The sequence below is a fragment of the Acinonyx jubatus genome, chromosome C1 (assembly GCF_027475565.1).
Source record: "Acinonyx jubatus isolate Ajub_Pintada_27869175 chromosome C1, VMU_Ajub_asm_v1.0, whole genome shotgun sequence".
NCBI lineage: Eukaryota > Metazoa > Chordata > Mammalia > Carnivora > Felidae > Acinonyx > Acinonyx jubatus.
In genome coordinates this window covers 65,202,388-65,221,944 of record NC_069381.1, presented here as the reverse complement: position 1 = coordinate 65,221,944, position 19,557 = coordinate 65,202,388, and the positions used below count along the sequence as shown (strand labels likewise).

Below are 19,557 nucleotides of genomic sequence, written 5' to 3'. Positions count from 1 at the left end.
AAAATAAATCATGAAAAAGGTGTTCTCCTGAAAACCACAAGGTAGGAAACTGCCCTGCAGTTAGGTGGGAGTTGAAAAGACATCAATGACATTATTTCCTTCTCTTTCTATAACATCTTTTAATAGTTCCATAATATGGGGGCACCTGGGTGCCTCAGCCGGTTAAGCGTCCGACTCTTGATCTCGGCTCAGATCAGTCTCAGGTTCATGGGTTTGAGTGATAGATGACTTTTACAGACATGACCCATGACTCTCTTATGCTCTGTTCAACCCTAGCTCCCTACCTGGATCAATACAGAAAGTTTGGAAGGCCTCTGGGGTGGTGGAGTCATTACATTACACAGGACACCCTGTGTCCCTGAACCATTGATTGTGGAAAAATTACCTGAACACTAACCGTGGTGTCTATCTAGAGCAGTCAATAATCTTTTTATTGTACTGAGCCATTACACGTTTGGATACATTTATAGCAGTTAGTCTATTATAATTAATATAATAATTCAAAATGACAAAGCATATAAATGGGATTTGCAAATCTTACCTGACCTGTCCATAGTAGTCATTTTTGAAAAAAGAGAGGAATTCATCTTTAGTTGTCTGCCATATGTTAACTTCTATACTTATATTCTTAATGTTTGAAAATGAGGAAGTGGAAATAAAATGTAAGTTAAAGATGAAATGCAGGGGCGCCTGGGTGGTTCATTCAGTTAAGCCTCCGATGCTTGATCTCAGCTCAGGTCATGATCTCACTGTTTGTGACTTTGAGCCCCACGTCCAGCTACACACTGGCAATGTGGAGCCTGTTTGGGATTCTCTCTTTCCCTCTCTCTCTGCCCCTCCGCTGCTTTCTCTCTCTCTCTCTTTCTCTCTCTCTCTCAAAATAAATAAATAAACTTTAAAAAATAGAATTTGAATAAAGTTTCCATTTTCCTTCTGAAATCACTACCTCGATATCTTTCCATCTTGCAAAACAGACCCATAATTCATTTGATGAATTCTTATTATACATTTTGGCATTTTTAAATAATTCTCACAGAGGCAGCAGGATGCAACAGTTAAGAGAACAGGCTTTGGAACCAAACTACCTGGCTCTGCAACTAAATAGCTGTGTGATGTTGGCAAGTTACTTTTGTCTCTAGTCCTTATTTTCTTCAGCAGTTAGCATAACAATGGCAGCTACTTCCTAGAGCTTATGTAAGGATTCAGTGAATTCATATTTATAAAACAGTTGGAAAATTCTCCGACTCTTAGTCATCACTAGATGTCTGCAATAGCCTGTGTGTGAATTAAATGTTAAACAATTCATTCTTTAAAGAGAAATTAAATTTGGTTTGATAGAAACGGGGGGTAAAAATCAAAGGCATTTTTCCAACTTAGTTTTTACAATTCCCTCATGACTTTTCTCTGTGTTCCCCAACTAGGCTTCCCTGTACCTTCAGAAATGTTTCAATGACCTTCTGCTTGCATCTTTGCCCAACATTCTGCCTTCCTGTTAGTGACCTTCCTGCTCTCTACCCAGTATTTATCTATCCTACATTCACTTCAAGCTCTTCCTCTGTTTTCACATAGCTTTCTCTTCTGTGTCTTCATGTCCACATTTCCCATATAATTTATTTTAAGGATACCAGTCACTGGATTAGGGTCCACCTAATTCAGTATAACCTCAACTTGATTACATCTGCAAATGCCCTGTTTATAAAGTCATAGTCAACAAGACACAGGGTTAAGACTTGAACATATCTTTTTGCGAGACATAATTCAACCTACAGCAAGATTTAGTGCCACCTGAAAATATTTTCTGTCTCCTCCAGCCCCTCATGATCACTATGGAAAAGCACGTACTTTTGGTTTTATTTACTTGACAGATTATATCAATTTGCTTTCTAATTTTTACAAAGGGCTTATGAACCTATATATTTTCTGGTAAATTGTATTACAATATTTTAGGCAAAACCTTGGACCATGATATAATTTTTTTGTATTTGTGTACTCTTCTATAGGACAATAAAATGCACATAGTAATGAATAAAAATATTAACGAATAAGTGAAGAAACCTAGTAATGCGAAATTCTTCTAGGGAATAACTAATAAAGATAAATGGTACATGATTAGAACATGTCAATTTGTAATCTCAGATTTTTTAACTTACGATATGCTTTTGACTAATTATAAAGAGAATTATAAATTTACAAATGAGTATATATGTATTGCCATTATTATAATTAAATTTCATATAAAATCTGGAAAATGTCCCAGTATACATCCGATAACTATGTTCCGTGCTTCAGAAATAAGAGATTCTATTTTGCTTTGCAACAACAAAGAAGGCTTCCCACTGTAAATAAGAATAACACAGGGTGGAATGTCGATCGGACCATTAATTTTTCCTAGAAATTGACATCGCATTACCTTATACTGTTTAACAGTCACAATTCCCAAATCCTGGTAGGAAATATTAGAAATCAATTTCAATTATATAAAAATAATGTTTTAAATTGATATGTCCACAGATGATAATGAGTGTGGAAATTTGACCCAGTCCTGTGGTGAAAATGCCAACTGCACTAACACAGAGGGAAGTTACTACTGTATGTGTGCACCTGGTTTCAGATCCAGCAGTAACCAGGACAGGTTTATCACAAATGATGGAACCCTCTGCATAGGTAAGTTTGACTACCTAACTTAAAATTGGTACCTCTCACTTATTGCTTATTACCTCCAGAGATTAAATAATATTTGAACCAAATTCTGCCAGTCTTTGAGCGTACCCTAGATGTGCAGTACTTTTAGAAATTTCATTAATTCTTTCAGTCTTCTAACACTGTTTAATCAGTTACTATGGAATATTTATCTAAGGATGTAAGAAAAAAAATCAGGGGAGAAAATCAAGCAGTTCATAAGAAAAAAAATCATGAAAGTATGAAATCTAGTGTGGTGGCAAACCACAGGATAAATATTTACACTTGAGAATAATATGTTAATTCAAGAAAACTACGATTTGCATGGCAAGATATTGATGCTTTTATAAATATGCACTCTGAGATGAGCTCTACATTTTCTCAGAAAATGTTCAGAAAGGCATTAGTTCTAAAAGACTTGTTCTGGGGCGCCTGGGTGGCTCAGTCAGTTAAGCGTCCGAGTCTTGATTTCAGCTCAGGTCTCATGGTTGTCAGATTGGGCTCTATGCTGACAGTATGGAGCCGGCTTGGGATTCTCTCCCTTTCTCTGCCCCTCCTCTGCTCTCGCTTTCTCTCTCTCTCAAAATAAATAAATAAACATTTTTTAAAAATAAATAAATAAAAGAATTGTTCTACTGCTTTTAGTATTGTCAGCTGAAAGGTAGTTACACTTAAGATCTGCATTAAGTTTTTCTGAACACTAGAGTCCTATTTAGAAAATCATTTCAGGTTTACTAAAATGTTTTCTGGAATGATGATAATAATTTCAATTAAATCCCTAAGTGAAATATTATTCTGAGTCTGAAGAGAGTATCTAGAAGTTTTTTTTACTGTCCTTCTGTTGTAATTTGGTCATGCATTTGATATATCAGATCCTATAGAATTTGGATTAAAGTCTGAGAAAAAAAAGATTGCTTTGGAAATTCAAAAAGTTGAAGAATTTTCAGGGGCAAATTCTCTGGGGCCAAAGACTTTTAATTTTGAAAGTAAGTTGTAAATCATCTTAATCACGGTTTATACAACACTGTCCAATTTACCAACAACTAGTATAACTAATTATGGTTGATACTAATCTGCAAAATGAATACATGAACTGAGACCCTGAGAGTGAAATCACATGGCCAAGAGAAGATATTTTATTAGAACTCATGACTCTATATGCAACGTGGCCAAGGTAATGTGCTGCTTTCACTTTACACGGTTAGCTAAAAGAGAGATACCCAGGCTAATCCACATCACACTAAAGCTTTGCTTAGTTCCCTACTGAGATTCTCCGGAGAAGTCTAGCTATGTTCTTATTAACACATGAGAAGTTAGGAGACAGTGTTCAAAGAAACTTCATCAGTGAATTGTCTCCATCAAAGAAATTATCCTGTCTCATGTACCTGTGGTTCATAACATTTACTCCGCTGTATAAACAGAAAAGTTTGTTCTCCTCATTTGATCTCTAAGGTAAATGAGGGCTACTTCTGATTCACATGTTTAGGTAAAAGGAGGATTAGAATCACAGTCTTGTATCCGGAAAGCTACAGGAGGCTAAAGCAGGTGGCCATCTACATCTTATGCATTGATCTGAATCTTGCATTTCATAACATTTACTCCGCTGTATAAACAGAAAAGTTTGTTCTCCTCATTTGATCTCTAAGGTAAATGAGGGCTACTTCTGATTCACATGTTTAGGTAAAAGGAGGATTAGAATCACAGTCTTGTATCCGGAAAGCTACAGGAGGCTAAAGCAGGTGGCCATCTACATCTTATGCATTGATCTGAATCTTGCAAGTGCAGAGGATCAAGTTTTGCAAGGGCATAAAAGACTTAAAATATGAGACAATTGAACGATAACTTCACTTTTAGTGTTTGCAGCAAAAAATTTTATTGGAATATAGCTTTACAGTATATTCAGGATATAGTCTATGAAGCTCCCCAGAAAACTTGTAATACCTCACCATTTGATATTCTCAAACCTCTGCTCTTGTTGCTTGTCTTCTTAGAATGTTATGCATATGTGTGTTTTAGCTTTAGTAGTTAAGTTCTAATTACGTAGCTCTGTAAGCTTTACTAGAAACGTTCCAGTTAGTGAAGAAATATAACTCACAACATCTTAATCACTTAATTTTAACTATGTTCTCCATTCCCTCTTGTCTCTGGAAGACATCTGTCTTTTCATCTGATCATTTTTACTTTTAATATGCTTCAATTCACAAAACGCTGTATTTCTCTGTCTGTTTGTGTTTCTTACAAGTAGAGAATTCCTATATTAGAAAAAAATTGAATCACAGACACAGAGAAAACACATACACACAAAGATGATTGAATGCCAACGTTTCATGGAGGTATAACATATTTGTAATTTATGACTCTTTCTCCCAACACTCATTTATTATTGAGATACTATAGAATGCCCCTAAGTTTTGGCTAATTCCCTTTTTAGCTATTTTAAGCAATCAGTAAACACAAGAACTATATTAAAACCCAGTACCCAATATTGAGTCCTTCAGTTTCTACCTGCTTCATTTGATGGATTATTCACTGAAAAACTCGTTCTCTGGAACATTGTTATTTCTCACCAATTTTGTTGTCCTTAAGGATTAAGCTTTTTTGAGAAGTAGAACAGTTGTATCTTTTTTTTCTCTAGTCCTATAGTAATTTTCATTGTGCACTATGATAATCTTCAGGAGAATTTGAACAGAGAACTATAATTCTGTTTCCTTTTACATTAGTGTATCACCTTGTACTATGTTGCCTCTGATTTGAAAGTTTACCTGATCCTTAAATTTGACATGCCTGGTAATTATAGTCATTAGGAATCTCTAAAAATAAATAATGAAAAACTCCAATTCAGGGCAAGAAAAGACCCAAGCAAAATTCTTTGCCTTTAGTCTATATTCAAATACTATTGGCCACAGATAAGATCATTTTGTTGCAAAAGGATTTGAGGCAGATTTAGTGTCCTATGTATTTGCCTTCCCCTGTAATTACAGTAAAACAGAATTTCAGATACCTAGCTTCCTCCCAAGAGACCTGGTTCCAGACTTGCATTTCACAAATGGGAAAAAAGAGGCATCCAATAGAAAAGAGGTTCTCCCAAGGCCAAATGAGTAGAACCTAAAAGCTTCACATTTACTAAGTGCTTAAGACCAAGCTTGTAATTTTTATGTCACATTGCCTTGGGTATGCTGATGATTTCAGATTTTTTTATGGCTTTGGATAATATTAACATCCAGTTTTGTCTTCACAAATTACTTTCAGTAATTGAACATTTTATCTTTTCTTTGCAGTGTGTGAGTTAAACGTTAGACAAATCAGTTATTGATGAAAATTGTAAGACTCAAAACAATCATATGATCATGTTTTGAAGGAAGATTATGATAAAACACTGTTGGGTTGGCTCATTGTAGACAAGAAAAACAAGCATAACCTCACTAATGAAAAAGTACCAAGTGAATTTTTTGATGTGCAAACCAAGCAAACGATTGTTATGATGTGCTTATGTTTGGCAAAATCACCTTATTAGTATTAAGCCCAGTGTTAGGTTGGTGTTAGAAAAAGTGGATCAGTTATTAAATATGGTATGCCAATTCTAGCCTGACTGAAATAATTCCAGAGTAGCAATTTAACTTTTATTAAGCTGAGGTGGGGGTTCTTTTCCTCTTTTACATCTCTGGGGAGTACCAAGACATGGCAGTCTAATGAGACACTCATTATCAATCTGTTTTCTCCAAACTTACATATTCACAGGGCTCCTGCTATTAAGAAAACATGCAGCCTGAATAGAATCACTGGGCCTATTATATCTTGGGCACTAGTTCAAAACACCTTCATGTCCATTTCCTCATTTGTTTTAAAAAAGAACTCTTTTGAAGTAAAAGGTATTTTTTAGGGTATTACCCAAAGTCACAAAACTAATGAGTATTACAGCTAGAATTTGAGTTAAGATCCTCTGCAGGGCCTCTACCTGTAAGAAGGAACACATAGTGATTTGATTAGATCTCAGCTAATGAGGCCCTGCAAGAGAATGCTAGAGAAGTTAGTGTAGGTCTTACTGCAAAATATCACATTCATTTTGGTAACCCAGTTGCATCTTATTTGGGCATGGCATACTCTCAATATCTGATGATTCTCTCTACATTACTAGGTAGCAAGGGGCGTAGAGGGATATCCTGACACTAGTAGAAGCTTTTTGACTAGTCTGGTACATAGCCAGTTGTCACACACTCCATTATTAGGTTAGATTCAATAAACTCTACTACCAAGGCACAGAGTGAGAAGGCTATCAAATTCAGCCAACTGCACTTCCACATTTGAGTAAATAAGTTATAAAAACAAAAAGTATAAGCAAGAAAAGTATAAAGAATTTGGAAAACAGTCCTTTAATGGGATGATTAAGATTTTTAAAGGATTACTTTGGTAGGTTAATTAATATTCTTGTATAACATTTGGAGTCAGAATATGAAAGTTTTCATAATGTTAATCTTGAATGCTGGTCTCCCAAGCTACTACCTCCTTATTATTTTTGATTACTATTTTGTCACTTGCTGAACTTAGAGCTTGAAATACCCTACATGATCCCAGGCTGACATTCTGGGATGATAACTAGCAAAGTGAGTGGTGGTAGAAAGGCTTGAACTAGAGTGGAGACCCCAAGAAGCACCACAGGCATGGAGGATGCACAGGGAAAAACTGAAACACCGTCAGTTACAAACACCAACGTTATATATACCTGTGTCCAAAATGCACAAGAGAGGGTGGAAATTGAGTTTGCAAAGATTTCCATGTTGCTTAGACATTGGGTTTGGGACAAAGTTGCCAAGAAGAGTTGCACCTTTAAATAATTTTAAAATTAAGAGAAATCAATACCTCATTTCCTGTTAGCCATATAAGTCATCTAAAAATATGATACATGGGCATGGGGTGCCTGGGTGGCTCAGTCGGTTAAGTGTTTGACTTCAGCTCAGGTCATGATCTCATGGCTTGTGAGTCAGAGTCCCACTTCGGGCTCTGTGCTGACAGTTCAGAGCCTGGAGCTTGCTTTGGATTCGTCTCCTTCTCTCTCTCTGCCCCTCCCCTGCTCACACTATCTCTCTGTCTCTCTCTCTGTCTCTCTGTCTCTCTTGAAAGTAAGTAAACATTAAAAAAATTAAAAACATAAAATAAAATAAAAATATATAACATGGGCATTCAGAGAACCTAAGTTTCTTATTCATGAAATAAATGATTCTATCTATGATATCACATGGGTCTGTCACATCTTCATTGGGGTGTTATCCTATTTGGATACAGTACATGCTACTTCTTCAGCCGTGATCCAGAAAGAACTACTCTTTAGTTTTCTTATACATGTTTTTTTCACTTCATTGATGTCATTAAAAATAATAACGCTAGTCTGCACTTCCACCTGACTTCTTTTCTTTACCCTAACCTGGAATCCTTTAGTGGATGGTTCACTAAATCTTAAGAGTCAACCTGCTTTTGCTCATCTCCTACTTTATTTTCTGTCTTTGTGTGTGTGTGTGTGTGTGTGTGTGTGTGTGTGTGTGTGTGTAGAGCGGCAGTCTTTAAACACACATACGCAGAAATGAGAGGAAGAGCTTGAGGGTACCAGGACGATATTCCTGTTTCTTTAAAGGTAGTATACTTGGATTCCTGGGTCATACAGATTATGAATATACAGACTTGACAGAAGAATTAGGAGTTTCTCATCCTTTTTTTTTTCAGGCCTGTGAATTGTCTTAATTCTAAGACCATTGCCTTTCTGGCTAATGGAAGTTTCTTCAAGAACTGCCGGGAGGCTTACTGTCAGTTCCAGTTTTGGGTGGTTCAATTTTTAATGGTATCCTGTCCCTTCATTACATTTTGGAAGTGAGAAGTTAGGATCAGCTACTTTTAAGATAACTAGCTAGATGGCTTTTTAAATTGGACTGTGATTACTACCCCCCCTTTTTTTATGACAAACAGTATTGTGGCACTCTATTAGTTTTTTTTTAATCAAATTTTATACTCAAGATTACAGGCTTATTCATTAATCTAACATAGAGTATCTCTAAGATGTCAGAGCCAGGCTGAGAACTCAAAAATCTTTGCATTAGTTTAAGGTAATGATTTGGACTCTTCAGTTCCTTGGAAGCATTCCCTATTGGAACTCTGCCTACTGGCAGAGTATTTATACTGCATTTATAACTTCAAGACATATTTCACTGCAGTATGTAAAATTTTAAATTAAGAATATAAATTATGTGAGCTTAAAACCTAACATTTTTATTGTGACTTTGATATATGGCTACTGAAAATCTAAGACTTAATTCTGCACAATTTGTTACTTTATCTATGATGACTGTGTATTAAGAATCATAGTAAACTATAACTTGGACAAAATTAATAAATAAGTTGTGGTAAAATTTTAAAGGAGTCACGTCACACATTCTGCTAATTTTTAGGATAACTTACTTGCAAACAAGAAGCTTTGGAAAGAAAGTGGGCTATTCTTTTTTATCCTCCAGATTACCCTAAACTGAGTTTAGCATAATACTAGAAAACAAAGAATTTTTGAAGTATTTTAAAAATTGGTTCTTTATTAAATTAGGACAATGTTAAAATTGTCAATGATAGAAATTCATTTAATGGCTTTGGGGATGACTCATTCTTTTCAGAAAATAATTCAAGAGTTTGGTTGTTCCATGAAAGGCGGTTTTTAATACACTTTCAAAATGGATTGGCCAAATCAGGGTTTAAAAAAATGATATGCAGCTCTTTGCTCTGTCATTCTGCAAATGATGGGATTTTCATTGCTTTCCTGTAAAATTTGATATGAAATCATTAACCATACCTAATATTGTATCAGCAAGGTAGCAACTGTGTAAGTACTAAATAAAAATTTAATTTTTTAAATATTTCCAGATATAGATGAGTGCAGTGGACCAGCTGCCTGTGGTGATCATGCGGTATGTGAAAACGTGGACGGTGGGTATAATTGCTCCTGCAAGGAAGGTTATCAGACATCCACAGGAAAATCTCAGTTCACGCCTAATGATGGCACTTACTGCCAAGGTAAATTATACGATGAAATTTTATGTATTATCGAAGAACTGTATAAAATATAATACTGCACAGTAGTGAAGTATACAAAGAACTGCATCTTCTAAGAAATATTCCAGTATTCCTTTATTGTCTATAAAATGAAATAAGAAAAGCTATTGCTATATTTAATGGAAGAGGTACACCATATGTTTCACGTAGTTAACATACTTTGTTCTGTAGGGTGACTACAATCTTCCATTTTGCCATAAAATATTGTGTATTTTATTGAGTAAAAATAAAGAATAGATAGAAATAAATAAGGAAAAATAAATGAATGCAATGAAAATAAACACTGTATTTTATTATGAGTAAGATTCTTTAAATAATGAAAAGTAAATAAATGTTAATGAAAAAACAAAAAATGAAAACAGAACTCAAGTGTTAAGAATGTGTTTTTAATATTTAAATAAGGGAGCAAACTTATTACAATTAATATAGTCATCTTAGGAAAAAAGTATTTTTAAACATTTACTATATACTCTTTTTTCTTCTACAGAAAATGTGAGTGCAGACTGCCATCTAGATAATGCCTGTATTGCTGCAAATATTGATAAGATGTTAACAAAAGTAAGTAAACTAGTTGTATTAAGAATTTATTATATTTTGACATTTTGGTTCCAGTTAAAATCCTTCCTGCATCACATGTAAAAAAGATTAACAATCAGGGGCACCTGGGTGGCTCAGTCAGTTAAGCATCCAACTCTTGATTTCAGCTCAGGTCATGATCTCACAGTTCGTGAGATCAAATCCCGTATCAGGATCCATGCGGACAGTGTGGAGCCTGCTTGGGGCTCTCTCTGTCCCTCTCTCTTTTTCCCTTCCCTGCACTAGCACTCTCTATCAAATAAATAAACATTAAAAAAAAAAGTAACAACCAGTTGATCTTCTTGTATTTACGTATAGAGATTTAAATAATTTGTTTGAGTCATAGAAAGGAGCAATTCGAAAATCCCCAAAGCATTGAAGACTTTTAGATATTTAACATATATTACTTTTTCACTATTAGTATACTGGAAAAAAAATTTTAACATACAAAAAAAGTTGATGAATAAAATAGTAAAAACACACTTTGACCCCAGGCCCATTCCCACATTCTAAGAAGACATAATGAATGCAACTAGGTTTTGTACTTCAAAGGAAATATTTCAAAGAGTAAATAAAGTAGGACATTCACAAAATTATTGTCATGTGATTGAAAGTGTGACTCTCAACATGATTAACAATCAACTAAAAGCAAATTTCCAATATATCACATTGTAAAGAATTTTCTCGGGTTGATTAAAATCTAATTCAAATTAAGTTATAATTTATCAGAACTTTTAAAAGCTAATGTTTAAAGGTTATTAATTCAAGCATGCAGTTTCTTTTCTACAGTAATTTCTGTGCTTTTTATTTGGTCACCCTTTGTAAATAGTTTCAAATTTTAGTGCTGCATGTTATGGTTTAGGTGTAGTCTGATAACTTACTAATACATAGCACAAGAAAAATAAACTTAGAATAAATTTGCCATTCTTGAAAAGCTCTAGTACTACTCTAATTTGGTTTCTTTTCTCTGGACTCATTTTTGTACAGATTAGACACATAAAAGAACCTGTGGCTCTACTACAAGAAGTCTATAGAAATTCTGTGAAAGATCTTTCACCGATGGATATAATTACATATATAGAAATATTAGCTGAATCATCCCCATTACTGGGTGACATGAATAGCACTAATTCAACCAAGGACACTCCTTCTAATTCAACTCTTACTGTAAGTATATTGAGCTTTAACTCAATATAACTGAGCTTTAAACTTTCCCTTACATCTGTGATTCATGTAAGACTCCAACATTTTTTTAAAAGACACACTATTTTTTTTCTAACAGGAATTTGTAAAAACTGTGAATAATTTTGTTCAAAAGGACACATTTATCGTTTGGGACAAGTTACCTACGAATCGTAGAAGAACTTATCTTACAAAACTGATGCATGCTACTGAACAGGCTACCTTAAGGATAGCTCAGAACTTCCAAAAGACCACTCAGTTCGATACTAATTCAAGTGATATAGGTAAGAAGCCAAGGTCAATTTCAAAACAATAGTGTTTCCCAAACAAGCCATTCTAAAAAGGGAATGTATTTAAAATACCGCTAATTGGGGGCGCCTGGGTGGCTCAGTCAGTTAAGCGGCCGACTTTGGCTCAGGTCATGATCTCGCGGTCCGTGAGTTCGAGCCCCGCGTCAGGCTCTGGGCTGACAGCTCAGAGCCTGGAGCCTGTTTCAGATTCTGTGTCTCCCTCTCTCTCTGACCCTCCCCCATTCATGCTCCGTCTCACTCTGTCTCAAAAGTAAATAAACCTTAAAAAAAATTATAAAAAAATAAAATACTGCTAATTGAATTGGCAGCTGTTTGATCAATGCAGAAGCTAATGGCAATGCACATTGCAAGAGTAATATGAACGAAGTATGAATCAAAAGGATGGGTACCTAACCATTGCCTCCTTCGTACCTTCTGCACCTTATCCTATTCCTGAGCTATTTAGCATTTAAATGCTCAGAGTACAATACTCCCTTGTCATTTTGAGTTAGTCATCTCAGGACTTCTTAGGGTCTACCTTGACCAAAGACAGTTCTAGACAGATTTTCTGATATGAAACAATCAACATAGCAAACTAGAACGTTTCCTCCTTCATGCAATCTCGTACTTAGAACATTCAGAATCTTGAATCAAATTGAAGATGCCTATAACGTTGTTCTGAGGAAACAAAGTATATTTTCTGATAATCATTGCATTCATCTATATTGTATTGTCTGGGAGACATCTTGCTGTGCAACAGCAGGTAAGCAAAAATCACTCTGTTATATCATGACTTACCACTTACTCAAAATTAAAGTAGCAAGCTTTATGACTAATATATAGGAGCCTTGCATTTCTGTGATGTTCTCGCATAAAAAAGGTGAACTACCCCAGGTAAAGAAATTATCACTCGAGAATTTAACTCAATCACTCTCCATATAGTAAATTATAGATACCGTCCTCTATACCATTGTGGTTGCTTATCTTTGATTTAGTAATTATAGTTTATAGCTCCCTGGTGTACATACATATTTTGTCTTTCATTTAATTCAATAAAGATTAAATTAAACCATGAGTGCTATGGTGAAATTAGAACGTTAAAACTTGAGTTAGATTTTTAGATATAAACTACAAGGTCCAGGCATGTTCAGAATGTGTTCATTCTACCTACCATAAAAAAGTTGAAATACAATAATGATGGATAACAATGTTCCTAACTAAATGAATACACTGATTTGATTAAACTAATTTCAGAGAATTTATGATTTTCATGATTTTGTTTCAGCTCTCAAAGCTTTCTGTTTTGATTCAAATCACATGAAATATATTCATCCCCATATGAATGTGGATGGAGATTATATAAAGATATTTCCAAAGAGAAAAGCTGCATATGATTCATATGGTAAGACTTTGATAGTCTTGTATTCAATGTCAGTGATTTGCAATAAATACTTATCATGCCTTTGATTATATCATATATACCCATGTGATTTCTTATAGAAAATATTTGATGTTTCTATACAGAATTTCTGTATTTGTACTTGAGATTTTCATTCTGATATAAATACGTGGTGAGAATTTTAGCTGCCAGTATCTATATCCATCTTGTGTTATGCCCAATCTCTGAAACTGTCTGATATTGTTGAAATTCTAATGAAATATATAAAGAAACTGTCATTTCATTCCTTGCTTCTCATCAGTCATAGGTGCTATAATTTGCATAGAATTCTTTTAATATTTCTTCTTCAGCAATCCTTCATATTCCTCATTGGGAGACTGAATTTGTGAGTGTGTGAGGAAGACAAATAATGTTCAGAAAGACAGAAAGTTATTGTTTAGGCTTGGATTTCTTTCCCACTTGTCATTTCTTGGTCTTTGTACAGTAAACTTTTCAACTGGCAGGCTTTCTTAGGAAATGGAATCAGAAAATGCCTGTACCAGCAGGTGACTTGATGATTATCTAACTTAATTTCCTCATTTTATGGTTACTGGAGCAAAGGCACAATGAAGTTAATGGATTTGTCTCCATGCACATCAACAAACAATACAGAACCAGTACTAGTAGGGAGGAAGTTAACAAAGAAATCAACCCTGACCAGCTTATCTTTGTCACCTAACCAAAGGCAAGCAAGCAGCTATTTTAACCATTTATCTGCTCTCTTAATGCAACGCACTTAGGGAAAAAAAAAAAATCTCTGCCAATAGAAGAATTGTTTTTGTTTTCATATAGGTCAAAATATAGTACCTAGAAAAGACATGAATTATAATAGCTTCTCAAAGAATATGTGGGTGGTCATAAATATAAATGAAAAGCATATTTAATAACACACATATGGTTTTTTATAGACATCATTTCATAAATGGATGTGTCTTTATTTTTTTAACACTCTGCACATTCATTCTCAGAAGAATATCTTTTAAAAAAATTTGTATGACACTAATATGGGATTTTTTCCTAATCTGTTGATATTATCCTCTTTTTTTTTTCTTGTCATTTTTATACAATAGTAAGACACGGAAGGTCACAAAACAAAGAAAAAATAACTAGGCCATGCTACCATTGAACTCAAGGCTCTTACCCTATTACATCATATTCTAATTCACCAAGCACACATATAATTTTTAGGAGCAAATCCAAAGACTGTGTTAACTGTTGAAATTTCAAAAACAATTTGAGTAATGTTTAAAAGTTGAAAATAAAGCCATTGACAATACTTATTATAGCGACAGATGATGAAATTGTCATGGAATTAATATCTCGAAGAGATCCTGTCTGAATGTATGATAGCTTTGTTATATTTGAAGATCACACATGCAAACTCTGACACTTGAAAGAGACCATAATATCAGCTCTCAACAAAACACGAGGAGAAAATTTGATCTCCTTAAGGGCTGTATCTTAAAAATAAGGGCAAGTCTAACAAACTGATAAAACCTGCTTTATGATGTCTACATGTGATGATTCATTTACCGATAAAAACCCATTAGTAAAACACAGGCTTCAAGTTAAAATCTGCATAGTGTCATTCATAGGAAAATAAGGAAGGTTTATGGAGAAACAGGTAGATTTTTAATCTTTTTTATAGGCTGAATTTTAGTTCCTGTCATTAGTAAATAAACTCCTCATTTACTGAATGAAGGTACATACCTGATAAAGGACTTAAAAGCTAGATCAGGCCGAGATTTAGTGTGAAATCTCTAAGAATTAGAAGAGGTTCAGATGAGGAGAATGGACAGATACTGAAACAGTACTCAGAACAGAGGTAACAAGGGATTTGGAAGCATTCTATGCAGCAAGAATCACATTTTACCCAAAGTCAAAAATTAATGTTAAATATTTTCCTTGAGAAAGGAAAGGAGTGATTAACAGACTTTAAAAACCCATCTTACCTTTTCGGGGCTTCATTTGGTTTTGGACCACCTCCTACTGCAACTTCTGAGAAGTCACTGCAACATGAAAGGGTCATCCACCAGACAGGGTCAAGTTGACCTCAGAGGTTTTCAGATCCTGCTTCAGGCCCTGGTCAGTCTACAGCAAAGGCTGGACTAGTTGATATCACTCAGAGTCCTCATGATGTCACTAGCCCAACCATGTGAGACTACTTCATTTCTTTCTTTCATATAAGTTTTCTTAAGCTGACAGTTCAAGAAAATACTCTTACCTAATACACATAGATTTCAGCAACCTCTAAGCAATGTTTCTTCTCTTGTGATACCTTTTTAGATAAGATAGAAAACATGAATCATGATATATTTTGGCAATGTCTAGCTCACATACCCATAGCAATATCCAAAAATATTATTCATTAATGTGATATTGTGATGTGGAAGGACTCAGGTTTGTATCACGGTTCTTTGTTTTTTGTTTTTTGTTTTTTTTTAATTAACCTTGTTTCAAAGTCTATTCCCAGGCTTCTTCAGCTTCATTAGCTGCAAAGAGTGAATTGTGTATAAACAAACACTGAAAATAGTTGTGGTATCCAAGGGGCTCAGGCTTAAATATATTAGAGATCTAGATTTTATCAGATCTGTGAACAAAATTTTAAAAAGCAATCATAATATAAAATAGCTCCCGGGGCACCTGGGTGGCTCAGTCGGTTAAGCGTCTGACTTGATTTTGGCTCAGGTCATAATCTCGAGGTCTGTGAGTCTGAGCCCCACATTAGGCTGTGTCAGCACAGAGCCTGCTTGGGATTCTGTCTCCCTCTCTCTCTGCCCCTTCCCAACTTGCTCTCTCCCAAAATAAATAAAAATAAACTTAAAGAAAAAAGATTGAAAAGGCAGCTCCTAATAACTTCTTCAAGTTTTATCTTCTTCAGAAGTTGACTCAGTTCAGTTTGCTTCATTCTTGGAAGCTTCATGAAAGTTCTCCACAAGATCTGGAAATTCATTCTCCTCCTCATCCTCTCCAGTAGCAAATGGTATTTCTCCAGCCACAGACTGTGTGGGCAGAGCTTCAGCCAGTCTTCTTAAACTAGTCAGACTGTCTGCACCAAGTTGGTTTAACACACTGGGTTAGATTTCTGTCAGCTGCTTCATCTCATTGTGGCCTGTGATGGTGAAAGTGTTTGCTGCCAGGGATGCCTGAACTTTAGGCTTGTTAAAGTGGATCACTGTTCCTTGGTTTGTGAACATTTTCACTTCTTCAGTACCAGAGGCATTGTTTACCCCTAACTTCTTTAAGGAGAACTGAAGTGTTTTATCATCTGCTGTTGCCCTTCTGTGAACCACCTTCTTTAAGCAAGCAGTTCCTCTCCCAAGGCACAGTTGGACAGTTTGGCAAGTGTCTCCTGGTTCATGATACTTTATTTCATCTTATTGGAGTGGAAATGGCACAGCATGGGGGTCTAGGGTTGACACTCGGGGGTCTCAGGAAGACCGACTGAGATTAGGTGCACATACATGGAGATCCAAGATGGCAGCTAGAGGGCACAGTTCTTTGGGTTTTTGGGCGATGTAATCAACATTTGTATTTATGGTTTTGATTGATTGATGCCTGTCACATTATTTGCTGGTGTCACAAATTTGAGGGAACAGATACAGAGTTCTTTGTAAGTTGTCCAGTAATCTAAAGCCAAAACATAATGTTCCTAGTTAATAAATATAACAATAATCATATTACTATAGTGTGTTAAATTTTACAGAAGCCTCATGTGTTATTTGATTTGTCTCCACCTTAGCCTAGTAAGTAGCTAGGGTGAGTATTACTATCATCATTTTATAAGTGAGGAAGCTGAAGTTCAAAGCAGTTCATCCATAACCACACAAGTAGGAGCCATGACTGAAACCAGAACTTTTGATTCCAAGAGTAAATTCAGAATGCAAAGTTCTAAATTTAGTATCCATAATTCTGTGCAACAGATAGAGGAGGTGTATGATCTAAGTGGCAAGAGGAATTTTGAAAAGATAATAGATCTAGATTTTGAGTTGTTCACACACTTCATATCAGTAATAATGAGCTGCTTCAAAAACCAAGACAATATGAGATCCATTAATATAGGTACACTGTCTAAGCTAAAGGGAAGATAGTCACATGATAATCTGTACCGATAAGGTTACATTTTTAGTACTGGGTTATATGCGGGTCTCCTATGCATTTGGAGAGTGTCAAGGGGCACAGATAAATGGCTGCCTGGCAAGGCAATAAATTTCCTGCCTTGAGACTGCATAACTGTATGTCATCAATATTAAATAGGAAACATTTCAGAGGGCATGAGGTGGAACTCAGTGGCATGTGACAACTTGTTTAATTCTAAAGTTCCTGAATACTCTTAAATCAGTGATAACTTTTTTCCACTGTCTAATTCCTATATTTGCATAGCAAAGATAAAAAAAAATTTACCTTTTAAGTGAATGCATCTCACATCTTTGTTCTTAGGAGTTGGAAATACATTTATCTAGGACTGTTTTTCTCCTAAATATAGCTTGTGCAAAGGGGATGTTATAGTCCATGATCAGTTTCAGAATCATAGAGGTCAGAGAATATGTCTTAATATGATTTGATTATATAGACATGGATTTACTATGACCAATGTATTGGTGTCTAGGTATTTGTACGACTGCCTTAGAGTAAACATTTGGACTGTTAAATTTTTATGTTTGAGAGCTTAAATATATATATGTATATATTTATAAGAATTTCACTAAATCCACTTATTTGATTGATAGGCAACGTTGCAGTTACATTTTTATATTATAAGAGTATTGGTCCCTTGTTTTCATCATCTGACAACTTCTTATTGGAACCTCAAAGTTATGATAATTCTGAAGAGGAAGAAAGAGTTGTTTCTTCAGTGATTTCAGTCTCTATTAGCTCGAACCCACCCACACTGTATGAACTTGAAAAAATAACATTTACATTAAGTCACATAAAGGTAAGCTGTTTTTCTGGTGACTTCTGGTTATGATTGTGAAACATTCGAAGTGAGCATTTTTGTTGTGTCACTTTAATTATATGTGAATTCTTCAGTTTAAAAATTGAAATAAAAGAGTAAAGTAATTTCAACTCATTTTTCTATAAAATAGGTTTTTACTTTCAGTGCTCTCTAAACTTTCTAATAAATATCAAGGAATTTTACACATTTGATTCTCTGAAATTAAGCTATATTTTATTTTTATTTTTAATTACATCATTCACTTTGGAAGTGTCTGTACCTTTTATGAATGAGTTATAAAAAACGTATCAAAGAGATAAATGTCATTTGTCCAATGACAGAGATGTTTGATTAATAATTGCCATTTGAAATAATAATTGCTGCAGGGATTTAGATGCTGATTACAATAAAATCACAGAGATGTTTACAATATTTCATAAAGAAATTAGCTGAGACCACTTTGCTCTTTAATTGTTATTCTAAATCTTTTTGAAGCTCCAAAAAAATAAAATTCTACTATAATAAACATTAGAAAGAACTAAATAGTTTTTTTTATATACCTAAAAATGAATGAGGAAACTAAAGATTATAGATTACTCACTGCTTTTTTACAGTTGATGGTTTCTTGGACTTTCAATAGAATTTCAGTCCTAGTACCTGAATAAGGTACCTTTAATGCTCCATTTGAAGAGTCTTGAAGCTAGACAGTTGTATTTGCATATAATAAAAGAACATATATGCTTACATACAATACAAATGTGTCACTATAAGTAAAGACATCTAATGTAGAAAGAAACTAAATGTATAGAAAATACAAGAAAATAGTAGCTCAAACCTAAACATTGGTAGGCATTATGTTCAGTGCAAAAGAAGATGTGAAATGTTTTAAGAATGGAAACGAAACTTAGATATTTTCAGATGCTAAATGACCTTTAGACACTAGAAACAAAACATTGTTCTTTCACATAGTCTGATGGTTTTTCTGCAGTTTTTACTAGTAGAATGTTTTGGCAGCTGAAGAGATGACAAGGACAACTCAGTCACCAATCTCTGATACAATGACAAAATAAAACACAACACACATTTAAATAAAAATTCTTCACCAAAACCAATGGGAAAGTTGATTGTCCTTAGTCTTCCTCTGTGTTCAAATTTTTTATCCATTCAAATTAATGACCACTATGAAATTTTATCACTTTCTTTGGACAACACATTCACTAATTCATGGTTTCCCTCTTTCTTAGAATAAAATTTGGATCCTATCTTTTCCCTAAAAAAAAAAAAAGAAGCTATCTCCTATATAACAGCTTCAGTTTCCTGATTCCCTGAGAATTTATTTGCAATTTCACCAGTTAGTATACACTTCTCCATTA

General features: G+C 34.6%; 1 protein-coding gene and 1 pseudogene across 5 annotated transcripts in view; one reads left to right on the top strand and one right to left on the bottom strand.

Annotated features, from left to right (window-relative positions):
- ADGRL4 (adhesion G protein-coupled receptor L4) overlaps positions 1 to 19,557 on the top strand; it is a 108,999-nt gene that overhangs the window by 55,008 nt on the left and 34,434 nt on the right. For all 5 annotated transcript variants that reach the window (XM_015066249.3, XM_053214300.1, XM_027058794.2 and 2 more), the window contains exons 3-9: positions 2,512 to 2,664; positions 9,574 to 9,723; positions 10,250 to 10,320; positions 11,326 to 11,505; positions 11,621 to 11,804; positions 13,096 to 13,212; positions 17,979 to 18,184. In XM_015066249.3, the coding sequence (XP_014921735.2) occupies positions 2,512 to 2,664; positions 9,574 to 9,723; positions 10,250 to 10,320; positions 11,326 to 11,505; positions 11,621 to 11,804; positions 13,096 to 13,212; positions 17,979 to 18,184 (1,061 nt within the window). The remainder of the gene's footprint in view (positions 1 to 2,511; positions 2,665 to 9,573; positions 9,724 to 10,249; positions 10,321 to 11,325; positions 11,506 to 11,620; positions 11,805 to 13,095; positions 13,213 to 17,978; positions 18,185 to 19,557) is intronic.
- On the bottom strand, positions 16,063 to 16,834 carry LOC113599292 (transcription factor BTF3-like; annotated as a pseudogene).